The sequence below is a fragment of the Peromyscus californicus genome, unplaced genomic scaffold (assembly GCF_007827085.1).
Source record: "Peromyscus californicus insignis strain IS unplaced genomic scaffold, ASM782708v3 Scaffold_4__1_contigs__length_199733344, whole genome shotgun sequence".
Lineage (NCBI taxonomy): Eukaryota > Metazoa > Chordata > Mammalia > Rodentia > Cricetidae > Peromyscus > Peromyscus californicus.
The window spans coordinates 99640041-99662047 of NW_026294562.1; the positions used below are offsets into that span (position 1 = coordinate 99640041).

Here is a 22007-nt window from a genome sequence, read left to right on the forward strand (position 1 = left end):
GGAATGGTGACCCTCTACCTAATGCTGCCCAGACAGTGTTCTTTTGGTGACATCTAAAATTTGTTTGGCCATCACAGCATTAGAAATAGGAAGTGAAAATATAAAATGTACATTTCAGTGTCTGGGAATGTAGGAACTGAAATTAATGATGGCTCATAGCAATAGACAAAGAGACAGGTCCTGGTGCTGAGGAAGGTGTTATATGCTGGTGATCTCAGCACTTGCTCAAGATGCTAAGGCAGGAGGATTGTGAGTTCCACACGAGCCTGCATTATGAAATCTTCTCTGAAAACACATAGAATGCATGCATATGTGTGTGCTGCACAAACACACACACACACACACACACACACACACACACACTCACACACCTTTGACTCTCCATCTATTAAAAGAACTTGGTTACCCATTTCTACATGAGGCTTCACCATATGTAAAACCAGGACTTCAAAAACATATCTAATGTGCTTATTTCTAATTGTTTATATGATGACCAAAATTGAAAATATTAATTTGATGTGTTTCTAAATATGACGAGACCTAGAAGGAATCTTATAACATGAAAATCTTGTAAAAGGTATATATAGAAGCTTATTTCCTAAGAAACATGGGAGTTTAGATGCAGCCTAATTTAAAGGCCATGCAAGGAGTAACTCAAGTATACAGTATCACATTTGGAGCTTCCATGAACTATAAAAATTCTCTCCCAGACTTAAGACATAACTGTCTTTGATGTTTTATCCTGGAAGCAAATATTTGCTTGCAAATTTCATACAGATCTCTCACTTAATTACCACAATCTCTGTTTTCTGCCTCTTATTCCAATACTCCTTGTCGAATACTTCTGCTCTTTGCCTCTAATTTGTCTTCTTTCATCTCTAAGTACTTCCTGCTCTACTGCTGCCTCTTACCTTAGCTCTCAACAACCTCTGTCTTGTGTGCTTAACCTAGCATCCTACCTGGCTTTCAATCCAAGGGGAGATATTTGTTCCACCTGCTGCCAAGCCAACTGTGTGTTAGTTAGCTCATGATCCTGCCCCTGTATAAGGAACCAGCCATGTAACTTTCATTTCTACCAAGAGCTCTTGGGAGTCTACAACTGGTATCAGCTAGAAATTCCTAGGAGACTACACACACATGAGGCAGGTTAAAATAATATGTTAACATCTTCATCTTAATTATCTTATTATCTACGACAGTTTTCAAAATTTAGCATGCATTAATCTGCACATTAGTGGGGCTTTGGTGTGATATTTTAACATAGATATAGCTTATACTGACCAAGGAAGATAATGGGCATTTTCCTTTTCCTATAGTTTTTTTGGAACCTTCAGGCTTCTTTATTACAAATTTTCATAAAATGTATGAAAGATAATTATGCACTGTGGCATTGTTCTGTAGTTTGGAATTCCAGAACCTAATCCATTTAATTACCTTTTGTTACCTGTTATCCAACATCCTGCCTTTCATTTATCCACCTCTACCCTCCACACTTCTCAGTCTCCTGTATCCACTATCCTACAGCCAAGAAGACATTTTGTATACTTCTATGTATGTAAAGAAAATATGATATTTTTCTCTCTGTGTCTCTTTTTCATTCAATGGAAAGTGCTTGAGTTCATCCATTTCAATGCAAATGATGGGCTATGACTCTGTGACTTTATAATATTACATTGTTCATGTAAGCCATATTTTCTTCCTTCATTCATCTGGTGATAGACACCTCAGTTAATTCTGTATTTCATATGTTTGTTAGAAATACTCCTGCCACAAACACAAGAATGCAAGGCTCTGCACTGCAGTAATGTCGTCTTCTTTAAATACCCAGCACTGTAGACAATTGGATCCTATGACGGATCTATGCTTAGTCTTTAGGGCACTCTCCATAGCATTCTCCATAATGATTACACTAATGTATATCCTCACAGTGTAAAGGGCCCTTTCTGCACATCTCCACCAGTGTTCACTGTTAAGAAGACAGGTCTGATTGTATTTCCCTGATGGTCAGTGATACCAAGCATCAGTTCTTTCTTCCTTTAGATTTGGGTTCTACTTTCTACTATGTAGAGTCCACATACTCACATGCTTCCTTGGTTCCCTTCTTCCTCCTTTCCTATTCAGTCAAATACAGCATGATGCCTCCCTGGAGAAGATATATCAAGTAACATACAATCATGTAGCTATGTTTTCATATTGGATTTTATTTAGTTTATCCATATTTTAAAAGCACATGAATTGTGCCTGAGGTGCAATTAACATTTAAACACAGAACATATGTTATGTTTAGAAAAAAGGAGGTCACACTATCCTCTCTCACAAAAATCCCTGAAAGAAACATCACCAGGTCATCAAAAGAAAAATGATCCTTTCCTTTCATGATGATTCAATTGTCCATAACTATGTCAAATTTCTGTTTAATTTTGATCATAGCTTTCTGAAATACTATTTATGTATTCTCTAGAATTTAAATCTTGTCTCATTTGTCTGCTCACAACTTTCTTCAGTATCTCAGTAGTAACTGCGACTGTCCGCCCATAAGGATAAGCAAATGTTTAGTATATCTTAGGATCACACAAATCCATTTTCTTGCAGGAAAAATTCGGATTCAGTAGCTCTAGACAGAGGCCTGAGTTCTGAGTTCTGATGGTATTGCTGCTCTGAAACCACATTCGGTGTAGATTCTAAGATGATTCACGAGTTTTGCTAATTCCTGGCATTACTTGATATCCTTAAGTTCAGGCAACATTTGCTATATTTTAAATAATTAAATTTTGTATACTTAAAAATCTTGACTCTATACTTTATTTTGCTGTGTTTTGTTTTTAACAGAGCAAATATGAGGGAATGTGAGTAGGGAAGTGGGGGAGGATCTGAAAGAAGGGTTAGGAAGAGAAAATAGTATGATCAATGTAATTCTATAAAGTTCTCAAGGAATAAATAATATTTAAAGCATAATAATTTCATATGTAGCCAGTATTAGTAGTAATTGCAATGGGAAATATGATTATAGACATGTAGAAATATAGAAAAGTAATCATTTACTTTTCCATGAAATTCTTTTGAATTTCAGTATGTATTTGGTGAGTGAAGTAAGTACATAGAAATTAATCTTGAGGGTAGCTTACACGCAGGTTCAATACATAGTTCTGGAGGGCAGAAGTCTAAAATCAAGGTGCCGACATGATTGGTTTGTGTTCTGGACCTTGAGGGAGAATCTGTACTCACCTGCCTGTCGGCTGACTTCATAGGAACCTTGGCTTATAGATCTAGCACAGCGATTTTTGCCTTCTCATCCACACAGCACTCCAACAGTGTGAGTGTCTCTGTGTCCAAGTTCCCACTTTGACACAAGGACTATAATCATATTGGAGGAAGAACAAATTGCCATCCAGGATGATCTCAACTGAAAAAGTTGCATCTACAATGATGTAATACTAGGTAAGTCTCCCTCTGAGGTACAGGACTTAAGAGATGTGGCATCCTAATGTGAGAGGAATGAAAGTAAAACATAATAAATGACCTGTCAGGAAGGACACATAAGTCTTCTATGGAAACATGGGTGCTCATTTCACTGCCAATACAAATAGGAATCCCCTAGAAATGAGAAGACAGAGCATAGACTAATATTCCTCCCCAGCTAATTTGATCAGATTTGGAGGCTAGGAGAGAACTAATGCAAACACTTTCTTGGGTGAGAAGAAATGAGGCAGATAAAGCCTGTTATACTTCTGCAGGCCAGAAAAGAGGAGTCATCCTTCCTCAACCTCCCAAGTGCTGGGATTATAGGGGGGCACATCCTGGTTTTATTTTGTTTTTAAATTATTTATTCTCACTATTCTATCACCTTTTTTAAATTCAGAATTTCTTGAGAGCAATAAAAAAGATATAACCAGAGGGGAAGTCTGTGCAGGCTTGGGATATTCATGTTGAATGAGGAGGTCCTTCCAGCCTTAGAAAAGCTCAGAAATAACTGGCATGTTTTCTGCTGAAATCTTTTCTTCTCTGGACCATCAGCCCCTCATAAGAGAGAGGTCTTGCAACCATAGCTACCACAGTGTACACTGAAACATTGCGACGTTGATGGCATGCATAACACACACACACACACACACACACACACGTGTATGTGCACAGATATGCCATCCCACACTGTTATCTAGGCCCATGCATTCACAAAGTACATGTATTCCATAACCATTAAATCAGAAATGATGTTATCACACTAGTTATATATCACAAAAGCAAATATTATTCATACCCTTGCACATTAACTTTATACATATATATATATTTAAATTTAGTCCCTTATATACATATTTATTATCAAACCTCATACACACATGTCAACATAGATTAAATACAAACAAACTTTCAAATTTCACATATAACTCTAAGTATATAGCCTCAGATTAACTAAACAATACATATACACAATTGCTCACACTCTTGTAACCACATCACACCTCTTTCACATGCATTCCGATCTTTAGCCTTTATGTGCACTTGCACAGAGGAGAAAGGAAAGTTAGGAGTTAACACCTCCAAGCTTCAGAACCTAGTCTCAGAGGAAGCCAAGATGAGACAATGAGCCTTAGAATGGAGACAGAATTATCAAGGGGAAGAAAGAGCAAGGCACGTTCCTTCAAATAAACCCTAATTTAAGATCCCTGCCAAAAGCTGGATCCCAGGGGCTTGTTAGAACTGCTCATGGTCATGCTCAGCTTAGTTAACAAAAGACAAGTCTTCAGGGTAAGAGATTTCCTGTGCCATAGGCATATCTGCCCTTTCCAGGGAGCAGTGGGACTCATGGAGTCTCTATGACACTAGAAGGCAAAGCTTTGGGCTGTACATCCCTGGGTTCTTGAGTTCCAGATGTCTGTGAACACTGAACAGCACTCTGTGATGGGAAGAAAGGACAGTGATTCCCACTGTGCTCTCCAGTGAGACCCAGAAAGGTAGGAAGACTACTCCAGACACAACCCCTCCAGAGTGGAGGTTATGCCTGGATTTAACACACTCAGTTATTAAAACTTCACAATATAGATTAAACACTTTCAAGTGAGAAAACAAAGCTTCAGTTTTCTTGAAGCTATTCAGCAACAAGATCTTGTCCAATTTCTTCTATTACCTCTTAACTAACCTCAGCAGTGTTTTTGACTGATGCATGCAGGCATTTCCCTACACAGGTGAAATAAAAGATATCCAACAGAGTCGGCAGGTACCTAGAATTCAAACCCATAGTCACTGATACAAGCTAAGCTGTACTTAACTTGAGGCCATATTTCTTATAATTAAATTTCTCCAACCAAATGCTACACATTTTTTAAAAGTTAGATTTTATGTGGAGAATTTAAAAACTGAGTCAGTAACCCACAGTGTGATCATCCTAGTCATAATGCTCCCAAAGTAGATGACTCAATTTCACCAGTACACATTATGATGCTAAGAACTCTAACATATAAGAAAAATAGAAGATTATATTTAATAACAACTTAGAGAAGGAAAGGGTATTTGCAACAGGAGATTATGTTGTTCTTTTTCTTACAGGCTTAGAAAATGCCTATTTTAATCCTCAAATCTAATAGCAACTTGGTAAACTGTGTTTCCATGATGAATGCTTCTCAGACTGAACATACTTGGCCAGATATTGGTCAAATTTCTGTTTACTCTCCATGACACGTCCTTGATTTTGTCTTTGATTTTTAAGTATGTGTGAGGGAGACAGGCAAAGGAATTTACAATAGTGAAGGAACTGGATTCCATAAGACGCAGGGGGTGTAGAACGGTAAAGAAACAGAGGCATCCACTAATCACCCAGACTCCCACTCCACACTCAGGTCCTAGTTTGGCTTTGGTTTTCTATGGTATCCATGGTAGGAAAAGTGATTCCGAGCTAGCAAATGAAAACAGTAAGCACATCTTTTCTGTGAGGGTCCATTGTTGAGGATGATTTGTAAGCAAAGGAGAAGAGACAGACAAAATGGATTTTCAAAGAAATCGTTCATGGGTAGCTGAAAGCAAATGAGGGGGAAATTACCAGACAACAGAAGTACACAAAATAAGTGACTCCTGCAGCGAGCCTCCGGGACCGAGCCACTGGTGTTAAGAAATGACATCTCAGAGAAGCCCATAGTGCAAGCTGGAGCTTGCTCCATAGTCTTCAGGCCAGTGAAGTAGCATGGGTCCCGGTTCAAATGTACGTGTGTCTCCAATTCAGTACACAGTTATATAAATCCCTTTCATATCAGCCTTTGTCACAATGAGGCGACAATCTCTACTTGACCCAACCAGGATGGAAATTCTAATAACTCATGGCTAGTGAAGGTGGCAATATGTGCTTCCAGAGGCCCTGACTGTAAGAGATTTCTCTCACACAAATTTAGTATGTGATACTAAATAAATCATTTAATGGTTTTGACTTTACTTTTCTCAGGGTAAAATGGAGATGAAGGGGTTTGCATGGGTTAGAAACAATTGATTTTATGCTTTGTAATATAAACTCTCAAAAGGCAGCAATGCTTTCACAATGGAAAGTTAGCTTTTAGCCAGCATCTCTCCCACTCTCTTCAACAGGAACAAGGAAGGTCTCATCCCAGGAAGCTTTTCTGTGTGAGTGGCTGGGATACTCAGTGGTTAGGTCCCAATGAGCTCACAGTGACATATACCAGAAACTGGTGAGAAGAAAGCCCGGATCTAGCTGAACTTTTAAGATGAGAAGATGAGACCTGGAAAGAGAAAACAAAGCACAAGCCCCAACCCCAGGTGTGTGCTCGTGGATCCTCAATACCCTTTAAGTAGCAAGATTTGTTTAAGCAAACACATGGTTAACAACTATTCAAGGCAGTACAATTTCCAACTTAGAGAATGCATTATAAATTCTGAGCCCCATTTCTGTCAAACCACAAGAAATTAAGGGAAAATTAGAAGGAGGTTAAGTACATTTGTGATCCTGGAAAAAAGCACCTCAATTTTAGGCACTGTTTAGACTGGGAAATTGAAATATTTGTTAGTTCCTAAAGAAATGATTTGATACCAGGGATTGGTTCAAACCACTTTCTTGCTAGAAGTTTGTTTCTATAGAAGGATAATAACTAAAGCTCTCAAAGCAACAAGACAATCCCCACTGAAAGAAAGCAGAGGGAAGATGCTGAGGGAGAAGCAAGTGAGAGCCCTTGTACAGCTCACTTTGAGGAAAGTTGTAACCCACAGTAGAATCAGAACAGAGCTAACCCATGTACAGCACAAGCAGAGGTTTTTCTCCCCAAAATACACTGATGCGAGGTACCTTCTAGAAAGATAAAGAAACCTGCCTTGTGGGTGTGGCTCAAAACAGGGTTAAGTGAGCTATGGTGAGACATGTAGGATACTGCTACCTAGTGAAAATATCTCTTGCTACTAAATAACAGTTCTTTTGTCATTCCCATTACAAATATTCATTAAAGTCCTACTCTGTATGAGGCACAGAGATAATCAAGGCAGAGCAAGGCTCCAGGCTGACATTATAAAGAACAGGGCTGGTAAACTGCAGCCTGATGGATAAATACAGCTTGTAGGCTTAAAAAAAAATAAAATCTTATTGGACTGCATAGACACACACGCATTGATGAGTTGAGTAAGGCTGCTTTGTACTCAAGCTTAATGTGATTAGTTGCAACAGAGAGTATACTGCTTACAGAGCCAGGAATATTTTAACTGACCTCTACAGAAAGCATTGCCTGACTTCTGGTCTAGGAAGATGCGTATAATGATGGTATTGTGTTTCTATAGGTATAACTAACTCGGTCAGTTAGTTCTACTCTTCCCCAAAGTCTTCTTTAGGCTTCACTTAGAATTAACGTGAAGTCATCATCTCTAAATAGATAGGGACCTTTAAGCAGTATTGTCTTCCATGAGAGAGATGTGGTCATATGGGTGAGACTGAATTAACTCATTTGTTGTAAATAATAGAAAGATAAAGCTGACGGTAGCATTATCAGTCAAGATCTGTTTCCATTAGTGTTACTTGCTGTCCTGAAAGATACTGATTTGGAGAGCAAAATTACACTTACAACTCCTATGTTCAAAGCTTCTCCTGATCACCATGTGAATAAAAGTAATGAGCTACATCACTTCATGTTGCAAAGTTGTTTGCATTAACACAGTTAACCTTTTGGATAAACCCCCAGTAGAATCATTCAAAAGATTTATAATCGATAATATTCATTCCATTGTCACCATCTACAGAGAATAGATTGCCTTTGCTGCTGAGAACACAGTAACTAACCATCCTCTCATGGTGGCTTCAAGGAACAACTCTTCCCATCCTCTGTTCTTCATCTTGCTTGGAATCCCAGGGCTGGAGGATTATCAATATTGGATTGCCTTTCCATTCTGTATCATGTATATTGTGGCAGTGACTGGAAATGTCACTATCCTGCACATAATCCGAATTGACCACACATTGCATGAACCTATGTACCTCTTCCTGGCCTTGCTGGCTATTACTGACCTGGTCCTGTCCACCTCCACACAACCTAAAATGCTGGCCATACTCTGGTTTCATGATCATAAGATTGAATACCATGCCTGCCTCATCCAGGTGTTCTTTATACATGCCTTTTCTTCTGTGGAGTCTGGGGTACTCATGACCATGGCCTTGGACCGCTACGTGGCTATCTGCTTCCCACTCCGACATTCCAGTATCCTGACCACATCTGTAGTCATCAAACTTGGGGCAGCTGTGATGGTCAGAGGGCTGCTGTGGGTGAGCCCCTTCTGCTTCATGATCTCCAGGATGCCTTTCTGCCCCAACGAGGTCATTCCCCAGTCCTACTGTGAGCACATGGCTGTACTCAAGTTGGTGTGTGCTGATACCAAAGTCAATCGTGGATATGGGCTCTTTGTGGCTTTTTCTGTGGTTGGCTTTGATATAATTGTCATCAGTGTATCTTATGTGATGATCCTGAGAGCTGTGCTGAGGTTGCCCTCAGGTGAAGCCCGTCTCAAAGCTTTTGGTACATGTGCTTCCCATGTCTGTGTCATCTTGGCTTTCTATATCCCAGCACTTTTCACCTTCCTCACCCACCGCTTTGGCCACCATGTTCCCCAAATTGTGCTTATCATGTTTGCTAATGTCTATCTGCTTGTTCCTCCCATGCTCAACCCCATCATCTATGGAGTTAGAACCAAACAAATCAGGGACAGGGTCAGCCGAGGAGTCTGTAGAAAAGACTCCTGAGCCAAAGATCCCAGTAGCTCCAGGAAAATGATCAAAGGACATAATCAACAAATTTTATCAATTCATTAAACATTTCCAAGGTATCTGGCATCCCTTCAGAAGTGGAATGACTTTCAAGTTATCCAGAATGACAGTTTTGGGACCTTTTATGGATAATATGTATTTACTTAACCTGTTCTTGTCATCATAAGAAAAACAAATAAGATACTTTTTCCTATATTAAAGCACTGAATACTTTAAAGGAATGCCATCTTCTGTAGATTATTAAGTTGAAAACATTGTTTTTTAAATCTTGATAGAAGTATAATTTGACATATAGTTTGAATGGAGATTAAAAATATGTCTTAAACAGATAACAATTCATATATTTTCCCCACCTTGGAATCTATTTATGGAAATTTATAGAAATAAGTTTTTTCAAAACTAAAATATGTCTAAAATGCCTATGTAAAGTCATTATTTATATCAATAAATATGAAACCAGGTAAAACAAGGAGCAAGTTAGTGTTGTGTGTCTCCTAACTCTACCATCACAATTATATGACATGAAACTAATCAACACGTAACATTAAAAAAATGATGACAAAAACTACCTGTAAGTCTTAAAGGCATTTCAGAAACTGAGAATATGTAAAGGAAAAGCTTTGATAAATGCAAGGGAATGTTATTAATTACCACAGGGAGGTATATATCATTGTAGGTTTCTATTTTTATTCTCTTTTTTTATTATTTATTTATTTATTTATTTACTTATCTTCCTTGCACATTAAAAGAGTGCTGTGTAACCAGGCAATGGTGGTAGACACTTATTTTTATTTTATAATTTGATTTAATTTTACATATCAGCCACAGATTCCCCTGTCCTCCCTCCTCCCGCCCCTCCTGCTTTCCCCCCAGCCCACCCCCCATTTCCATCTCCTCCAGGGCAAGGACTCCCCTGGGGATTCAGCTCAGCCTGGTAGATTCAATGGAGGCAGGTCCAGTCCTCTCCTCCCAGGCTGGGCTGAGCGAAGTGTCCCTGCATAGGCCCCAGGTTCCAAACAGCCAGCTCATGCACTGGATAGGTCCCAGTCCCACTGCCTGGGTGCCTCCCAAACAGTTTAAGCTAATTAACTGTCTCACTTTATCCAGAGGGCCTGATCCAGTTGGGGGCTCCTCAGCTATTGGTTCATAGTTTATGTGTTTCCACTAGCTTGGCTATTTGTCCCTGTGCTTTTGCCAATCTTGGTCTCAACAATTCTCGCTCATACAATCCCTCTTCTTAAAAATAGTGTTTCATTTTGTTTGGTTAAATGTTTCATTCTGAATACTAATAGAACACTTAAACCCTAATTTTTAATAATTATCCTTAATTGATAGACCTGAATGTTAGTATAAGAGAAAAGTAATTTAAAAATCAACAAACACATACAAAAGAGGTTGGTGCCAAAAACTATGGGAAAGTATTTAATGGTCCTTGAGGATAAGGCATGACATAATTGATTAAGATGCACAACAGTTTACAAACTTTCAGACAATATTCTTAACAAATCTCAACTTACTGAGACTATTATCAATGAGTATTAAGTGAACTGAAAAGGTAGTCTCTTTAAAATCTACTGAATCTCTGAGAAAAATGAATTTCAGAATGAAGGACAGATTCTTTGGAAAATAAAGAGAAAATTCTTTCATAAAGAAAATATATTCTAAGGTTTAAGTCAGAGGAAAGTCTTTAAAATTCTGATCATGCAATTAAATATTAATTTCTTTCAGAATTAGCATCTTAAAGCATTTTTTAAGTATGCTTCCTTTGGGTCATTGCACGAGAATAGTTGAACTTTCCTTCCTACCAAAGCTAAGGGAAATAACTTTTCAGAACACCCTTGGAAGGCTGTAGAATGCTTTCTAGTAAAATCTTTCCTGGGATGGAAAATGGGGAGGAGGCATATAAAGAGTGCAGTCTTTGGATCTGGTAAAAGACTTAGCAAACTATATGGGAGAGACTATTAAATTGAATACTGTGTGTTTGAACTAGGTAATCATTTTCTTCAGACTGACAGGTAAACATTACTGAGGGTAAAATGTCTATACACTGTACATTATAGTTCTCAACCTATTCGCAAGGAAATGTTTTATATGGCCAAGTTTAGAAACATGTGAAAATTCACTGATGGTAGTTTCTATTCCTAAATGTGAGCCATTTTTCTGACTTCCCAGAGATAATATCCTGAGATCTTAATTTTCAAGTCTTTCAGGTAAAGCTGAACCCTATGGTGTCCTTGCTTAAAACATGTCAAGACAAGTAATGAGAATCTGTGGAGATTCAGAATTGACTTATGTCATGAATTCTAACCCCTCATAAAGATTGAATCATATGCATAGCGAGGTTTATATCTACATTTAAGATCTGTGGCTCATCTATTTATTTATGTTCCTTGGGTTATATTATGTCTCAGCCTTAGATGGTATTTTTGTTTTGTCTTCTATTGCTCTTAAAATTTGTTCGTAGCATAGCATATACATATCTCATAATGCACACCACTTAGTATATTGCTTTGTTAGGTAATTAATTTATGGGTGTTATCTCTTGTCTCCACTGCTCATCACTGAAGATGGTTCTGTTAGTGCATTCAGAGTTAATGTGGAAATAGTGGGGCTTTCTCCAGATACAGAGTGACAGCTGCTGCCTGGGAAATGAGCCCACTGTCTCAGCCACTGCTTCCCAACTCTAGTGACTAGGCATGATGCTCTTACCATCTTTCTATCATCTAAGGCTTTGTATCACATTCCAGTAAGATCACATCTGGCTCAAAGGAAAATGGTTATGTCTACAATGTGCCATCCTATAATTTCAGGAAGAGTTTTGTTGTTGATATCGTTGAGAAGTCATACATACTGAAAACAAATGTCAAGAAAATATATGAACCCTAGCTGAAAAACTGTTGTTAGTGAACTTAGCCCCTGTAACATGAATATGTTTGTATTCTAATTCCTAATACCTCTGAATGTGATCTTTCTTGGAGAAGAGTCATTGCATATGAACTTAGTTACAGAAACAAAATGTCATACCAGTCTATGGTAAACTGCTCCTCCAATGTAACTGGAGACCTTGTATACATGAGGAATTTGACACAGACATACACACAGTATTAATATCATACAGACAAGGAGACACCAAGTTGATGCATTTAAAATCCAAGATTTTTTTCAAGTCAAGAAAGCCAGGAGCAATATAAGGGATAAAGGTCAAAAAAAGGAATCAATTCTCTTCACACTGTGATTGTGGATTTCACATTCCAGAACTGTGGCACAATTAAAGTCTGTTTTTCAAGTCACTCTGTATAACATGTTGTAGAAGTATTGGCATAATAATGTAAGAAATATGTTTTCATTTACCCTGATAAATTAGCATCTATAAATTACTATGTCCCATCTGGTTTGGAAGGCTTTTAAACAGGGTTTTAATTAAATTGGTTATACAAACAAATCCTTCAAAACATTTGTCAAGTATCTCCCATTCACTAAAATTAAGCTTCGATTTATGTAAAAACAAATGAATTTGTTACAAAAATTAAGAAATGAACAATTACTCCAAGTATGCAATTAACTATCAGTAGAGCAATCAATACAATTCAATGACAACTTTTTTCCTAGAAGAAATAAAATCTATATAAAATAAAGCAAACTGATTCTCAACTTCTAACTTAAGGTTAAACATATATTTATATGAGATGAATATATAATTAGATATATTAACACAAAGCTAAAACTATAAAGTTTATAGAACACATATATTCAAAGTTATACTTTGCCTCTCCCTTTCCTCTCACTTTCACTTTCCACAAGGGTGTTTATTTGTGTGTGTGCAAATGCACATCTCTGTGCAAATGTACGCACGTGTGTAGACGTGTGTGGATACCACAGAACCATGACTGCCATTGTTTTAGACACTGCTCTTCATTTTCACTGTGACAGGGTTTTTCTTTTTTATTATTATTAATTAATTTTTTCATTTATTTTGCATCCCAAGTGCAGTTTTTTGACCTCCCATGGGTGTCAACAAAGCATGCCATATCAAGTTGAGGTAGAACTAAGCTCCTCCCTTTGTATTAAGGCTGAGCAAGGCAACCCAGTATGGGGAATAGGTTCCCAAAAGCTAGCTCAAGTGTTAGGGACAGGCCCTGATCTCACTGCTAAGAGTCCCACAAATAGACCAAGCTAAACAATGTGACAGGGTTTTTCAGTGGTCTGAATTCTTTATATAGCCTAGGCTGGCTATCCTAGGAACCACTTGTCTCGATGTCCCTGGATCTTGAATTACAAAAGCATGCTACTATGCCTAGCTTTTATTTATTTTATTTCTTTTTATATTTATTTCTTTTATGTGTATGAGTATTTTGCCTTCATGTATGTCTGTGCACCACATGCATAGAAAAAGGCATTGGATTCCCTGGGACTAAAGTACAAGATTAAGCCAGTCAAAGTCCCAGCATGTATAGCAGAGGGACTCATGAAGTCCCACCCCTAGCTGAGAAGCTACTTTCAATTGATGCATGCTAGGGAAGGAAGAGTAAGTTTTCTTCAGAGATGCAACAATGGAAAGGCTATCCTTGCTCCAGTAGATGGTTCTATAGTATCATACAATAATGATATCACTAAATGGGCACAGTAGGCATAAGAGAAAATACAAGAACACATCAGGTTGAGAGGGAAAGTGGTAGGGAGAATGCAGGAGAAATTGAAGGGGAGGAAATGGGGGTGCATTTGATTTAAAAAACACACTTATATGCATTGTGAAACTCTCAAACAATAAAAAAAAATCAGATTAACAATATCAAAAACAACAAAAAAGACCAAATATGGATTCCCATGACAGCAGGAGTAATAATGACTCATGATATGACCAGATCTGTGAACCTACATGCTTTGAGTTTATCTCATTATCACTTATTTCTAGAGCATCAATAACAAATCATTCTGCCTTATTTTCTAATCAGTGTTGCAACAACCATACCTCCATGGTTAATTTCAACTGCCAATGTGATTACATTAAGACATGATACTCATGAGGGATCTTAATGTGGCATACTTTTGAGTGTGTCTATGATGGTATTTCCATAACTGAGGGGGAAGTCCAACCCTAAATCTGGGTAACCATATATTATGGGCTGGGATGCTGGAGTCAATAAGGGGGCAAGGAAGCTGGTTTAGTAACAGCATTCATCTTTCTCTAATTCTGGGCTGTGGTCATGATGTAACCAATTACCTCACACTTCTTCCACAGTGCCTTCCTTATTTGATGGTTGCTATCACCAGAACCATGAGTAAAATAAAACTTCAAGTTGATTCTTGTCGAGTGTTTGGTCACAGCAACAATAAAAGTAACCAATAAACATGCAATCATCAGCTGGATAAGCTCTGGAGAACTTGAAATGACCTCATGATATACCAGCACCATGCACCTATTGTGTTTTTCCTAGCTAACGAGAGCGTGAAACATCCAGCGTCACTGCTTAGTACTCATTCATGAATAATCCAGATGTGTGGAGGAAATTAGGGAACTGTGAGATAAACTTTGGCCATGGAGAAATAAGATCTGACTTGTAAATCATTTCCTTTTAATTTCCTGGGTAGACAATCATCGAGCATATTTGATAAACATGCAGACGTAGTTATGCAAGATTAGGCAATATCCATTCGTAACAGTGCCTGGTTCATTTTGATTTGCCAACTCTCAGTTCCACATTCCTTTTGTCTGTTCTATGATAATGGTATGGACATAGTAACTTTTTTTTTCTTTTGCTATCTGATACAGTGTTAATTCTTGTTGGTTGATGGTAGTGAAAAAACACAGGAAGAAGGAAAGCTTCTCTACCTAAATTTTTGTAATTTCCTGGGGTGATGTTAAAAGATAAGCTTTTGACACAGTTGATGGTCATGCATTCTTTTTCTAAGAAAGATTTCCAGCAGTGCACAACTCTCTTCAACCCCAAACCACTGACGTTGTTTCTCTACCTGTCCTCTGTGACAACAATGGCTAAACCAGAAGACCCATGTACATAATGAACAGCACTCTGGCTGGGGTAGCCTCTACTACATCTTCTCTGCCCTGGGTATGTGCATGTACCTTAAAAGATCTATACAATAAAATATCTGGAAACCTGAGCACACAACCTCATGCTGAGAAGATGGCCTGTCATCGACTCTCTGAGACACAGACAAATATGCATGTAGAAAGCATCTACAGCTTTCAGACACAGCAGTACCCTCCTCTCAGTAGCATCTTTGTATGGAAGGACTTTTCTGGCAATAGAGAGGGCAGATATTTTTTTCAAGTGTCAAAGATAAGACACCTCCATGACTTCGTAGGCATAGAAGAACAAAAGGAGAGCTTCACCTTGGTAGCTCCATCTCGGCACTCTTTGTTTCTTGTATCTATGTCCACTGAATTATGTACAGTTCTGGTTAATCACTTTCCTCACTACTTTGCTTCCATGTTAATGATTATTTATATCCAATTCTACCTGTTCAAACTGATGTGTGTTTTCTGTCTTCAAACTGGACTCTGACACTGTATCTAACACGGCATCTTAGTCTTAGCTTCTATTTGACATGAGTCTTCTCCCACCCATGCCCTACAGTCACACTATAGCTCCCATAGGCAATTTGTAACTAAGACTCTATTGCCTATGCTCAGAGGCTGAATATAATCTTTGGAGTGAAGTGGCAGGCTAAATTAGGAAGACTCTCACTTGTAATTGACCTGGTAAATTTCGGCTAAATGACAAAAAAAAAAAAATGTGTTATGACAACTGTGGCTCTTGTATATTGCCTTCCAATTTTACCTGCGAATAATACCTCTAAAAATTATGGAACTTGCTATCAGCATCAGAAAACTTGAAAAAAAGAGATGGTTAATTAGACTTTCCAATTGAAAATACAATCAAAGGGATTCCTTCAGTAGGAAAAAAAACTACACAAAACAAATCATACAATACAAAATCTCAGAGAGATGGTTTAATGGAAAGGGAGCCAGAGCTATTTGTTAAATGGTTGAAATGGTCTTTGGGGGAAGATCTGATAAAGTGGGAATATTGAAAAAGAGTAAAGTAATGGAAAATATTATATTTTATATGCATTATATATGTAAAAATATTCTTACTCCTGAAATAGTTAACTGTTGACTTTTTATTACATAGCTTCCAAATATTTAAATCTTCCAACGTCCCAGGTCAATAAATAGCTTTCTTCTTATTTTCTATCAAAAATTTAATTTTTCCTATTCTGAGACACACAAAAAATCAGACCTCCACATTGTATCTCACACATGATATCTTTCCTCCAAGAGAACTACCCAACCATTTCTCACTGCACCCAAGCCAATTACCATTTAGGTTTCATCAAAGCCAGAGCCAGCAAGGAAACTTATTAACATCTCAGGAGAAAATGAGCTATCTGCTGAAAGTACTAGGAAAAAAACTGCCTGCTTGTATTAACTGAAACCAAATGAGTCTCAACTACCAAAATGGATAATTATGGTTTCTCACTCCTATACACAGAATGCACCAACTGAACATAAATCCTGGTCTATGTGACATGAATTGCAATGCCAACACCAGTATAAGATAAAAAATATCTAATGTTTTCCCCCAAATATACTCACCCATATAAATACAGTTAAATTTTGGACAAAGGAATATTTGGACCCTTTGATGACTCTTGAATATAAGCTGTAATTTCTCCAATAGTAAGCACCTAAATAAATTATCATTTTTTGTTTTAAAATTGTTAAAAAAGAGTGATTAATAGAACTCTAGAAAAAAATTTTATTTGATAGTGAGCCCAATAACTTTTCAGATCTACTATGATTACTCTTCAGCTGCTTAAGAGATATTAATATAATTAGCATCTGAGAAAAATCTCAGATTTTATCTAGATCTATGTTTTCTTCAGTATATAATAAAAGACAAGACAGATTCACTGATACAAGACTCAAAGTTAAATTGCTGGTATGTATTTTAGGATTTAATCAATAATATAGTAATTTAGGAAGCAGTGAGAATTAAAAATTTTCAGTAAAACATATAAAACTGATTAAAATATTTTTCTGTATAATTAAAAATAGAACAACTGACTCTTCTACAATTTCCCACACTAAATTCATATTTTTAATTGTATAGAGAATCTGAATTATTACTTTATATAGATTAATAGTGCTATTGAAAAATATGAGAAGTTATTCACCTACAGTAGCTCATGTTATATTAAAATCATAATTTCAATGGCATTAATATGAATTTATTGACAGAGAAAGTGAATAAGCAATTATTTTACAATTTAAAAATTCCATAGCTTGACATCTTAAAAGTATGTTTGGTTACTTTGAGTAACATTACCCTATTCTATAAAATTATTTATTCCTAAATATTCTTTTCTAAAGAGATCATTATTGGTTAGATTCAGCTCTGCTTCTGATTGAAAACCTTGATAATAGCCTTTCGAATCTGCTTTGTCTTCACACTGTAGATGATAGGGTTGAGCACAGGAGGAATGAGCAGGAAGACATTGGCCATGATGGTGTGGACAAAGGCAGGTGCTGAACGGCCATAGCGGTGTACAAGAGACAAGCTGATGAGAGGGATATAGAAGATGGCAACGGCACTGATGTGGGATATGCATGTATTGAAGGCTTTCTGTCGCTCCTCTGAGGAAGCAATGCTAAGGACAGATCGAATTATCAGTATATAGGAAAGCAAGATACAAGGGCAGTCAAACCCTGTAGTGGAAAACAGTGCAAACAGACCAAGAATGCTATTGATTCTGTTGTCCGTACATGAGAGCTGAATGAGATCAACATGGTAGCAGTAGGAATGTGAAAGAACCAAAGATCTGCAGAAGGACAGCCTCTTGACAAAGAGCACAACTGGCAACATGACAGCAACATTCCTTATCAGCACAATTATTCCAATCTGGGCAATCCTGGCATTGGTAAGAATTGTGGTATATCTTAGTGGATCACAGATGGCCACAAAACGATCAAAGGCCATGGCCAGCAGAACCCCAGACTCCATGAAAGTAAACCCATGGAGAAAGAACATCTGAGCAATGCAAGCATTTAAGTTGATCTCTCGAGCGTCAAACCAGAGAACACCAAGTGTGGTGGAAAGCGTGCACAGAGACAGGCTTAGGTCTGTGACCGAAAGCATAGAGAGGAAATAGTACATAGGTTCATGAAGGCTGTGTTCACGAAGGATCACCAGCAGGATCATGCTGTTCCCAGAGAGGGCAATTACATACAGGAGACAAAAGGGAATGGAGATCCAGACCTGAGCTGCTCTTAAACCTGGGATACCAGTGAGGAGAAAGGTCGGAGACTGGGAATTGGTATTATTGAGGATGAGCATAGTGGAGGCTGGGAAGAGAAGGTTAATTAGACAATTGAATGTAAGAATGCATATATAGCTTATCACATAAACCTCTCTCTGGTACTTAGCCAATACTGCTAATTATTAAAGAATTTTAATATTTCCTGATATCCTAGAACTGTAGGCTTCTCTTCCAGCACATGTATTTTGCATTTGAAGCAATTATATCTCAGTAATTGAATCATTAATTGCACTACTACTTTGACAAATCACTGCCTGACTCTTGAGAGAAAACATTAGAGAAAAAATAACAAAGATAGAAAAGACCTTACAGAACAGAATGTAAGGAAAGACAGACAAAGAAAGAGAAGGAGAAAGAGGAAGAGAAATGGGGAGAAGGGGAAAAGGGAAGAGAGAGAGGAAGGGAGAAAGACTTCCTTGTCCTTATTTTTAATGCAAAAAAATTAAAGACTGTGTTATAACAAATGACACAGTATACTATTGAAACCCAGAGGTTTTGTACCAGAGCATATACAATGTGGCAGATGCTCTTGTTTTCTTATCTATATTTATCCAATCATCATAACTGTTCAAGGAAGTAAAATTTCTCCTCTCCCTCTCTCATACATAAAAAGAGGGTGGGGAACTAAGTAGTTCTCCCCAAAGTATGCAATTAGACAACAAAATAGATGCTCTATATCTCATACTAATGCCTTACACTCCTTATAGGTCAGAAATGCATGGAAGGAGTCTATCTACCACCCGGGATGACAAAGCTACTGATGAACTATTTTCATATACTTTTCCAGAGACATACTGTAGTCAATATGCTTCCTTAGGCATAGATTGCTATGTGTTAAATATAATCCAAAGTAAGTTGTGTAGATGTGGCACTCTTTAGTTTTTCTGGAAAGTGACCTCAGTATCTACGCTCCATTGTGTGCCAAGACATCCAAGCTACACTGTCAACAGAAGCTGATGAATCCAGTGGTTCATTTTAGTGACCATCAAATTCTTAGTGTGTGCTGTTGATGATTCCTCCTAAAAAAATTTCTCTCCCCATCCTCTTAGGAAGCTAGTATCTATTAGTTGTTTCAAGACAGTAGATTCCTTGTGTCTTTTTGTTTTGCTTTTGTTTTCTCCTAATAAACCCATTTTTGCAGTTTCACCTATGTCTCTTTCTGATACCAATCTTCTGCCTATTGTCAAGTCATTTTAAAAAAAAGTACCTTGCTCATTTTCATGACTTCTATTTCATCTACAGAAAGACAAATTTCAAGTAAAGATTGAAATTCCAATTCTGGTTACCAGAATCTAAACGTGAAAATAAAAGTTCTTTGAGAAAAATCTGCATGGCTTCTCATAAGTAAAAGAAATATCAACATGTTATGAATTCCATCACTCTATCATACTCAGCATCCCTCTCCACTCTCCTCTTTTTTCTGGTTTCTCCCACCATCCAGTTAGACCTCAGCAGACTATTTCACAGGCTCTGTTGTAAGGGCCTTAGTATCTTACCTGACCCTAGTATTTTACCAACAAAAGGACCGGTGCACTTCCCACATGTATGTACGGGTTGCTCTAGTGGCTCATGGATCTGACCCTCTAACAAGGATCCCAGCATGTACTTCAAGCCTGCTGTCAAAAGGCCCATGAGACTCCAAAGAGGTGTGACAAGGAAAATTACCCAGGAGGCTCCTCACACTGCACTAACCAGGTCAAAATGCCTGTTTACTTCTGCCTCTCATTTTACTATCTTCATAATATGTTTAAATATAAATGTTCTTTACTTTTCCATTACCTTCAGATCATGATTTTTGATAGAGTTCAGAAAATGAGCCATCATGAACTTTCCTCCCTCCCTTTTCTATTCTTCCTCAAATTGAACTACCATACCATTATGCTCTTCTCAGCAATACATCTAAACTAACATATATACTCATAGCTACTATTTCATGTTCGTGTTTAAGTTATTCAAGTTTGAAAACCAATTAACTTCTGACTGGAATACAATTAAATTTCAGTTGACACAGACGTTCAGCACGTTGTGTCCATTTGTAATCCCAGCCACTTGGGAGGTAAAGTCAGGAGAATTAGGAGTCTGCGTTCATCCTTGGTTATGTACTCAATTCAAGGACAGCTTGAGTTACATAAAACTGTTCTTTAAAAAATTAATTTTTAAATATAAAATAATAACTAAAATAGAATTAACCATGTGTCTAAGAAAGAATGACTCAAGCCATCCAATAGTGAGAAGAGAGCTAACTCTCTTAACAGTGGCTCAGTTGTTCATTGTTATGTAAATTTTGATCAATTTATTTTCAACCATGTTTTTCTGAAGCAAATTGTTTTCTTAGAAATTCAAATTTTAGCTACAAAAGGATAAGCTTTCTTCATTACCTCACTATTGACTTATGTCTATTTGTTTATAAAAAAATCAAATCTTTGTAAATCATGGTTTGCATATCAATGCCCATATCTTGTTAATATGACCAACATGATTCAGGGTCAGAACTAGGGCCTGTGTTCTGAGTTTCTGACATCTCTCCTGCTCTGAGGTCATACCTTGTGCAGGATTTTAACACTCTCTGCAGGTTACATGCCATGTCAATTTCACTCCTGTATTTACATTGGGAGGTTTCTGAGTTCATGTCACTTGTACTTACTTGTTATAGGTTCAGTGTATTGAATACTTATTTATTCATTGCAGCACCTGCTCCAGATTCTCATGTGCTTCAGAGAAAAAAATGCACATAAAAGATAATTTTTCTGTATTCTTGCTTGTATAAACCCTCTACTTTTTCTGTTATGTTTATACTTAGTTTGAAAATGTAAGGATCTATGCCACAATGGTTTTACATGAGCATATTCTAGGTCTAGGTTAATATAGTGGACATTACTACTGGCCCTCTTGATAACTACAGATCAAATAGTCTTACCTACTAAATGTTATTAAGCCATAAATATGTTCAGGCAAGTTATTTAAAATGTTACAAAATACTATGTCTAGGTCTTATTTTTTTTCCATTCTTGGCACATTGTGGATGTTCACTTGAGAAAATGTAAAAATAATAGACTTAATCTGTGACTGACAGTTTTTTATGTACATTATAGATGTACATTGACATCTCATTGTAATTTGTTTTCATTTTTTTAATGAATACGAGTGCTGTGCACATTTTCATCTCCGAATTGGCCATTCACCTACCTCTCTTTGTGAAATTTCTGTTTAAACAAGTTGCTTATGCCTTTAATAAGCTGTCTTCTTTTCTATAAATAGATCATGGGGCTTTCTCTGTCAGATAGTTTCATTATGAATATTCTTACCATGTTGTGCATTTTCATTTTTATAATTGAACATTCTTTCTCTTGATGAAGTCTATTGTTGGTTCTATTTCTTTTCTTGTTCTTTTCTTGTTATAGCTAATTTTGTACTCTTAAGAATT

General features: G+C 37.2%; 2 protein-coding genes across 2 annotated transcripts; one reads left to right on the forward strand and one right to left on the reverse strand.

The window, feature by feature from the left end:
- Positions 1 to 8272: 8272 nt before the first annotated feature.
- Positions 8273 to 9235, forward strand: LOC128094955 (olfactory receptor 52R1-like). Its single transcript, XM_052713578.1, has one exon. It carries the CDS (start codon positions 8273 to 8275, stop codon positions 9215 to 9217), a length of 945 nt encoding a protein of 314 aa, XP_052569538.1. The 3' UTR covers positions 9218 to 9235.
- Positions 9236 to 17655: 8420 nt separating this feature from the next.
- On the reverse strand, positions 17656 to 18600 carry LOC128095146 (olfactory receptor 51F2). The gene has a single exon (XM_052713881.1). The coding sequence runs from the start codon at positions 18598 to 18600 to the stop codon at positions 17656 to 17658; it is 945 nt and encodes a 314-aa protein (XP_052569841.1).
- Between the last annotated feature and the right edge of the window lie 3407 nt (positions 18601 to 22007).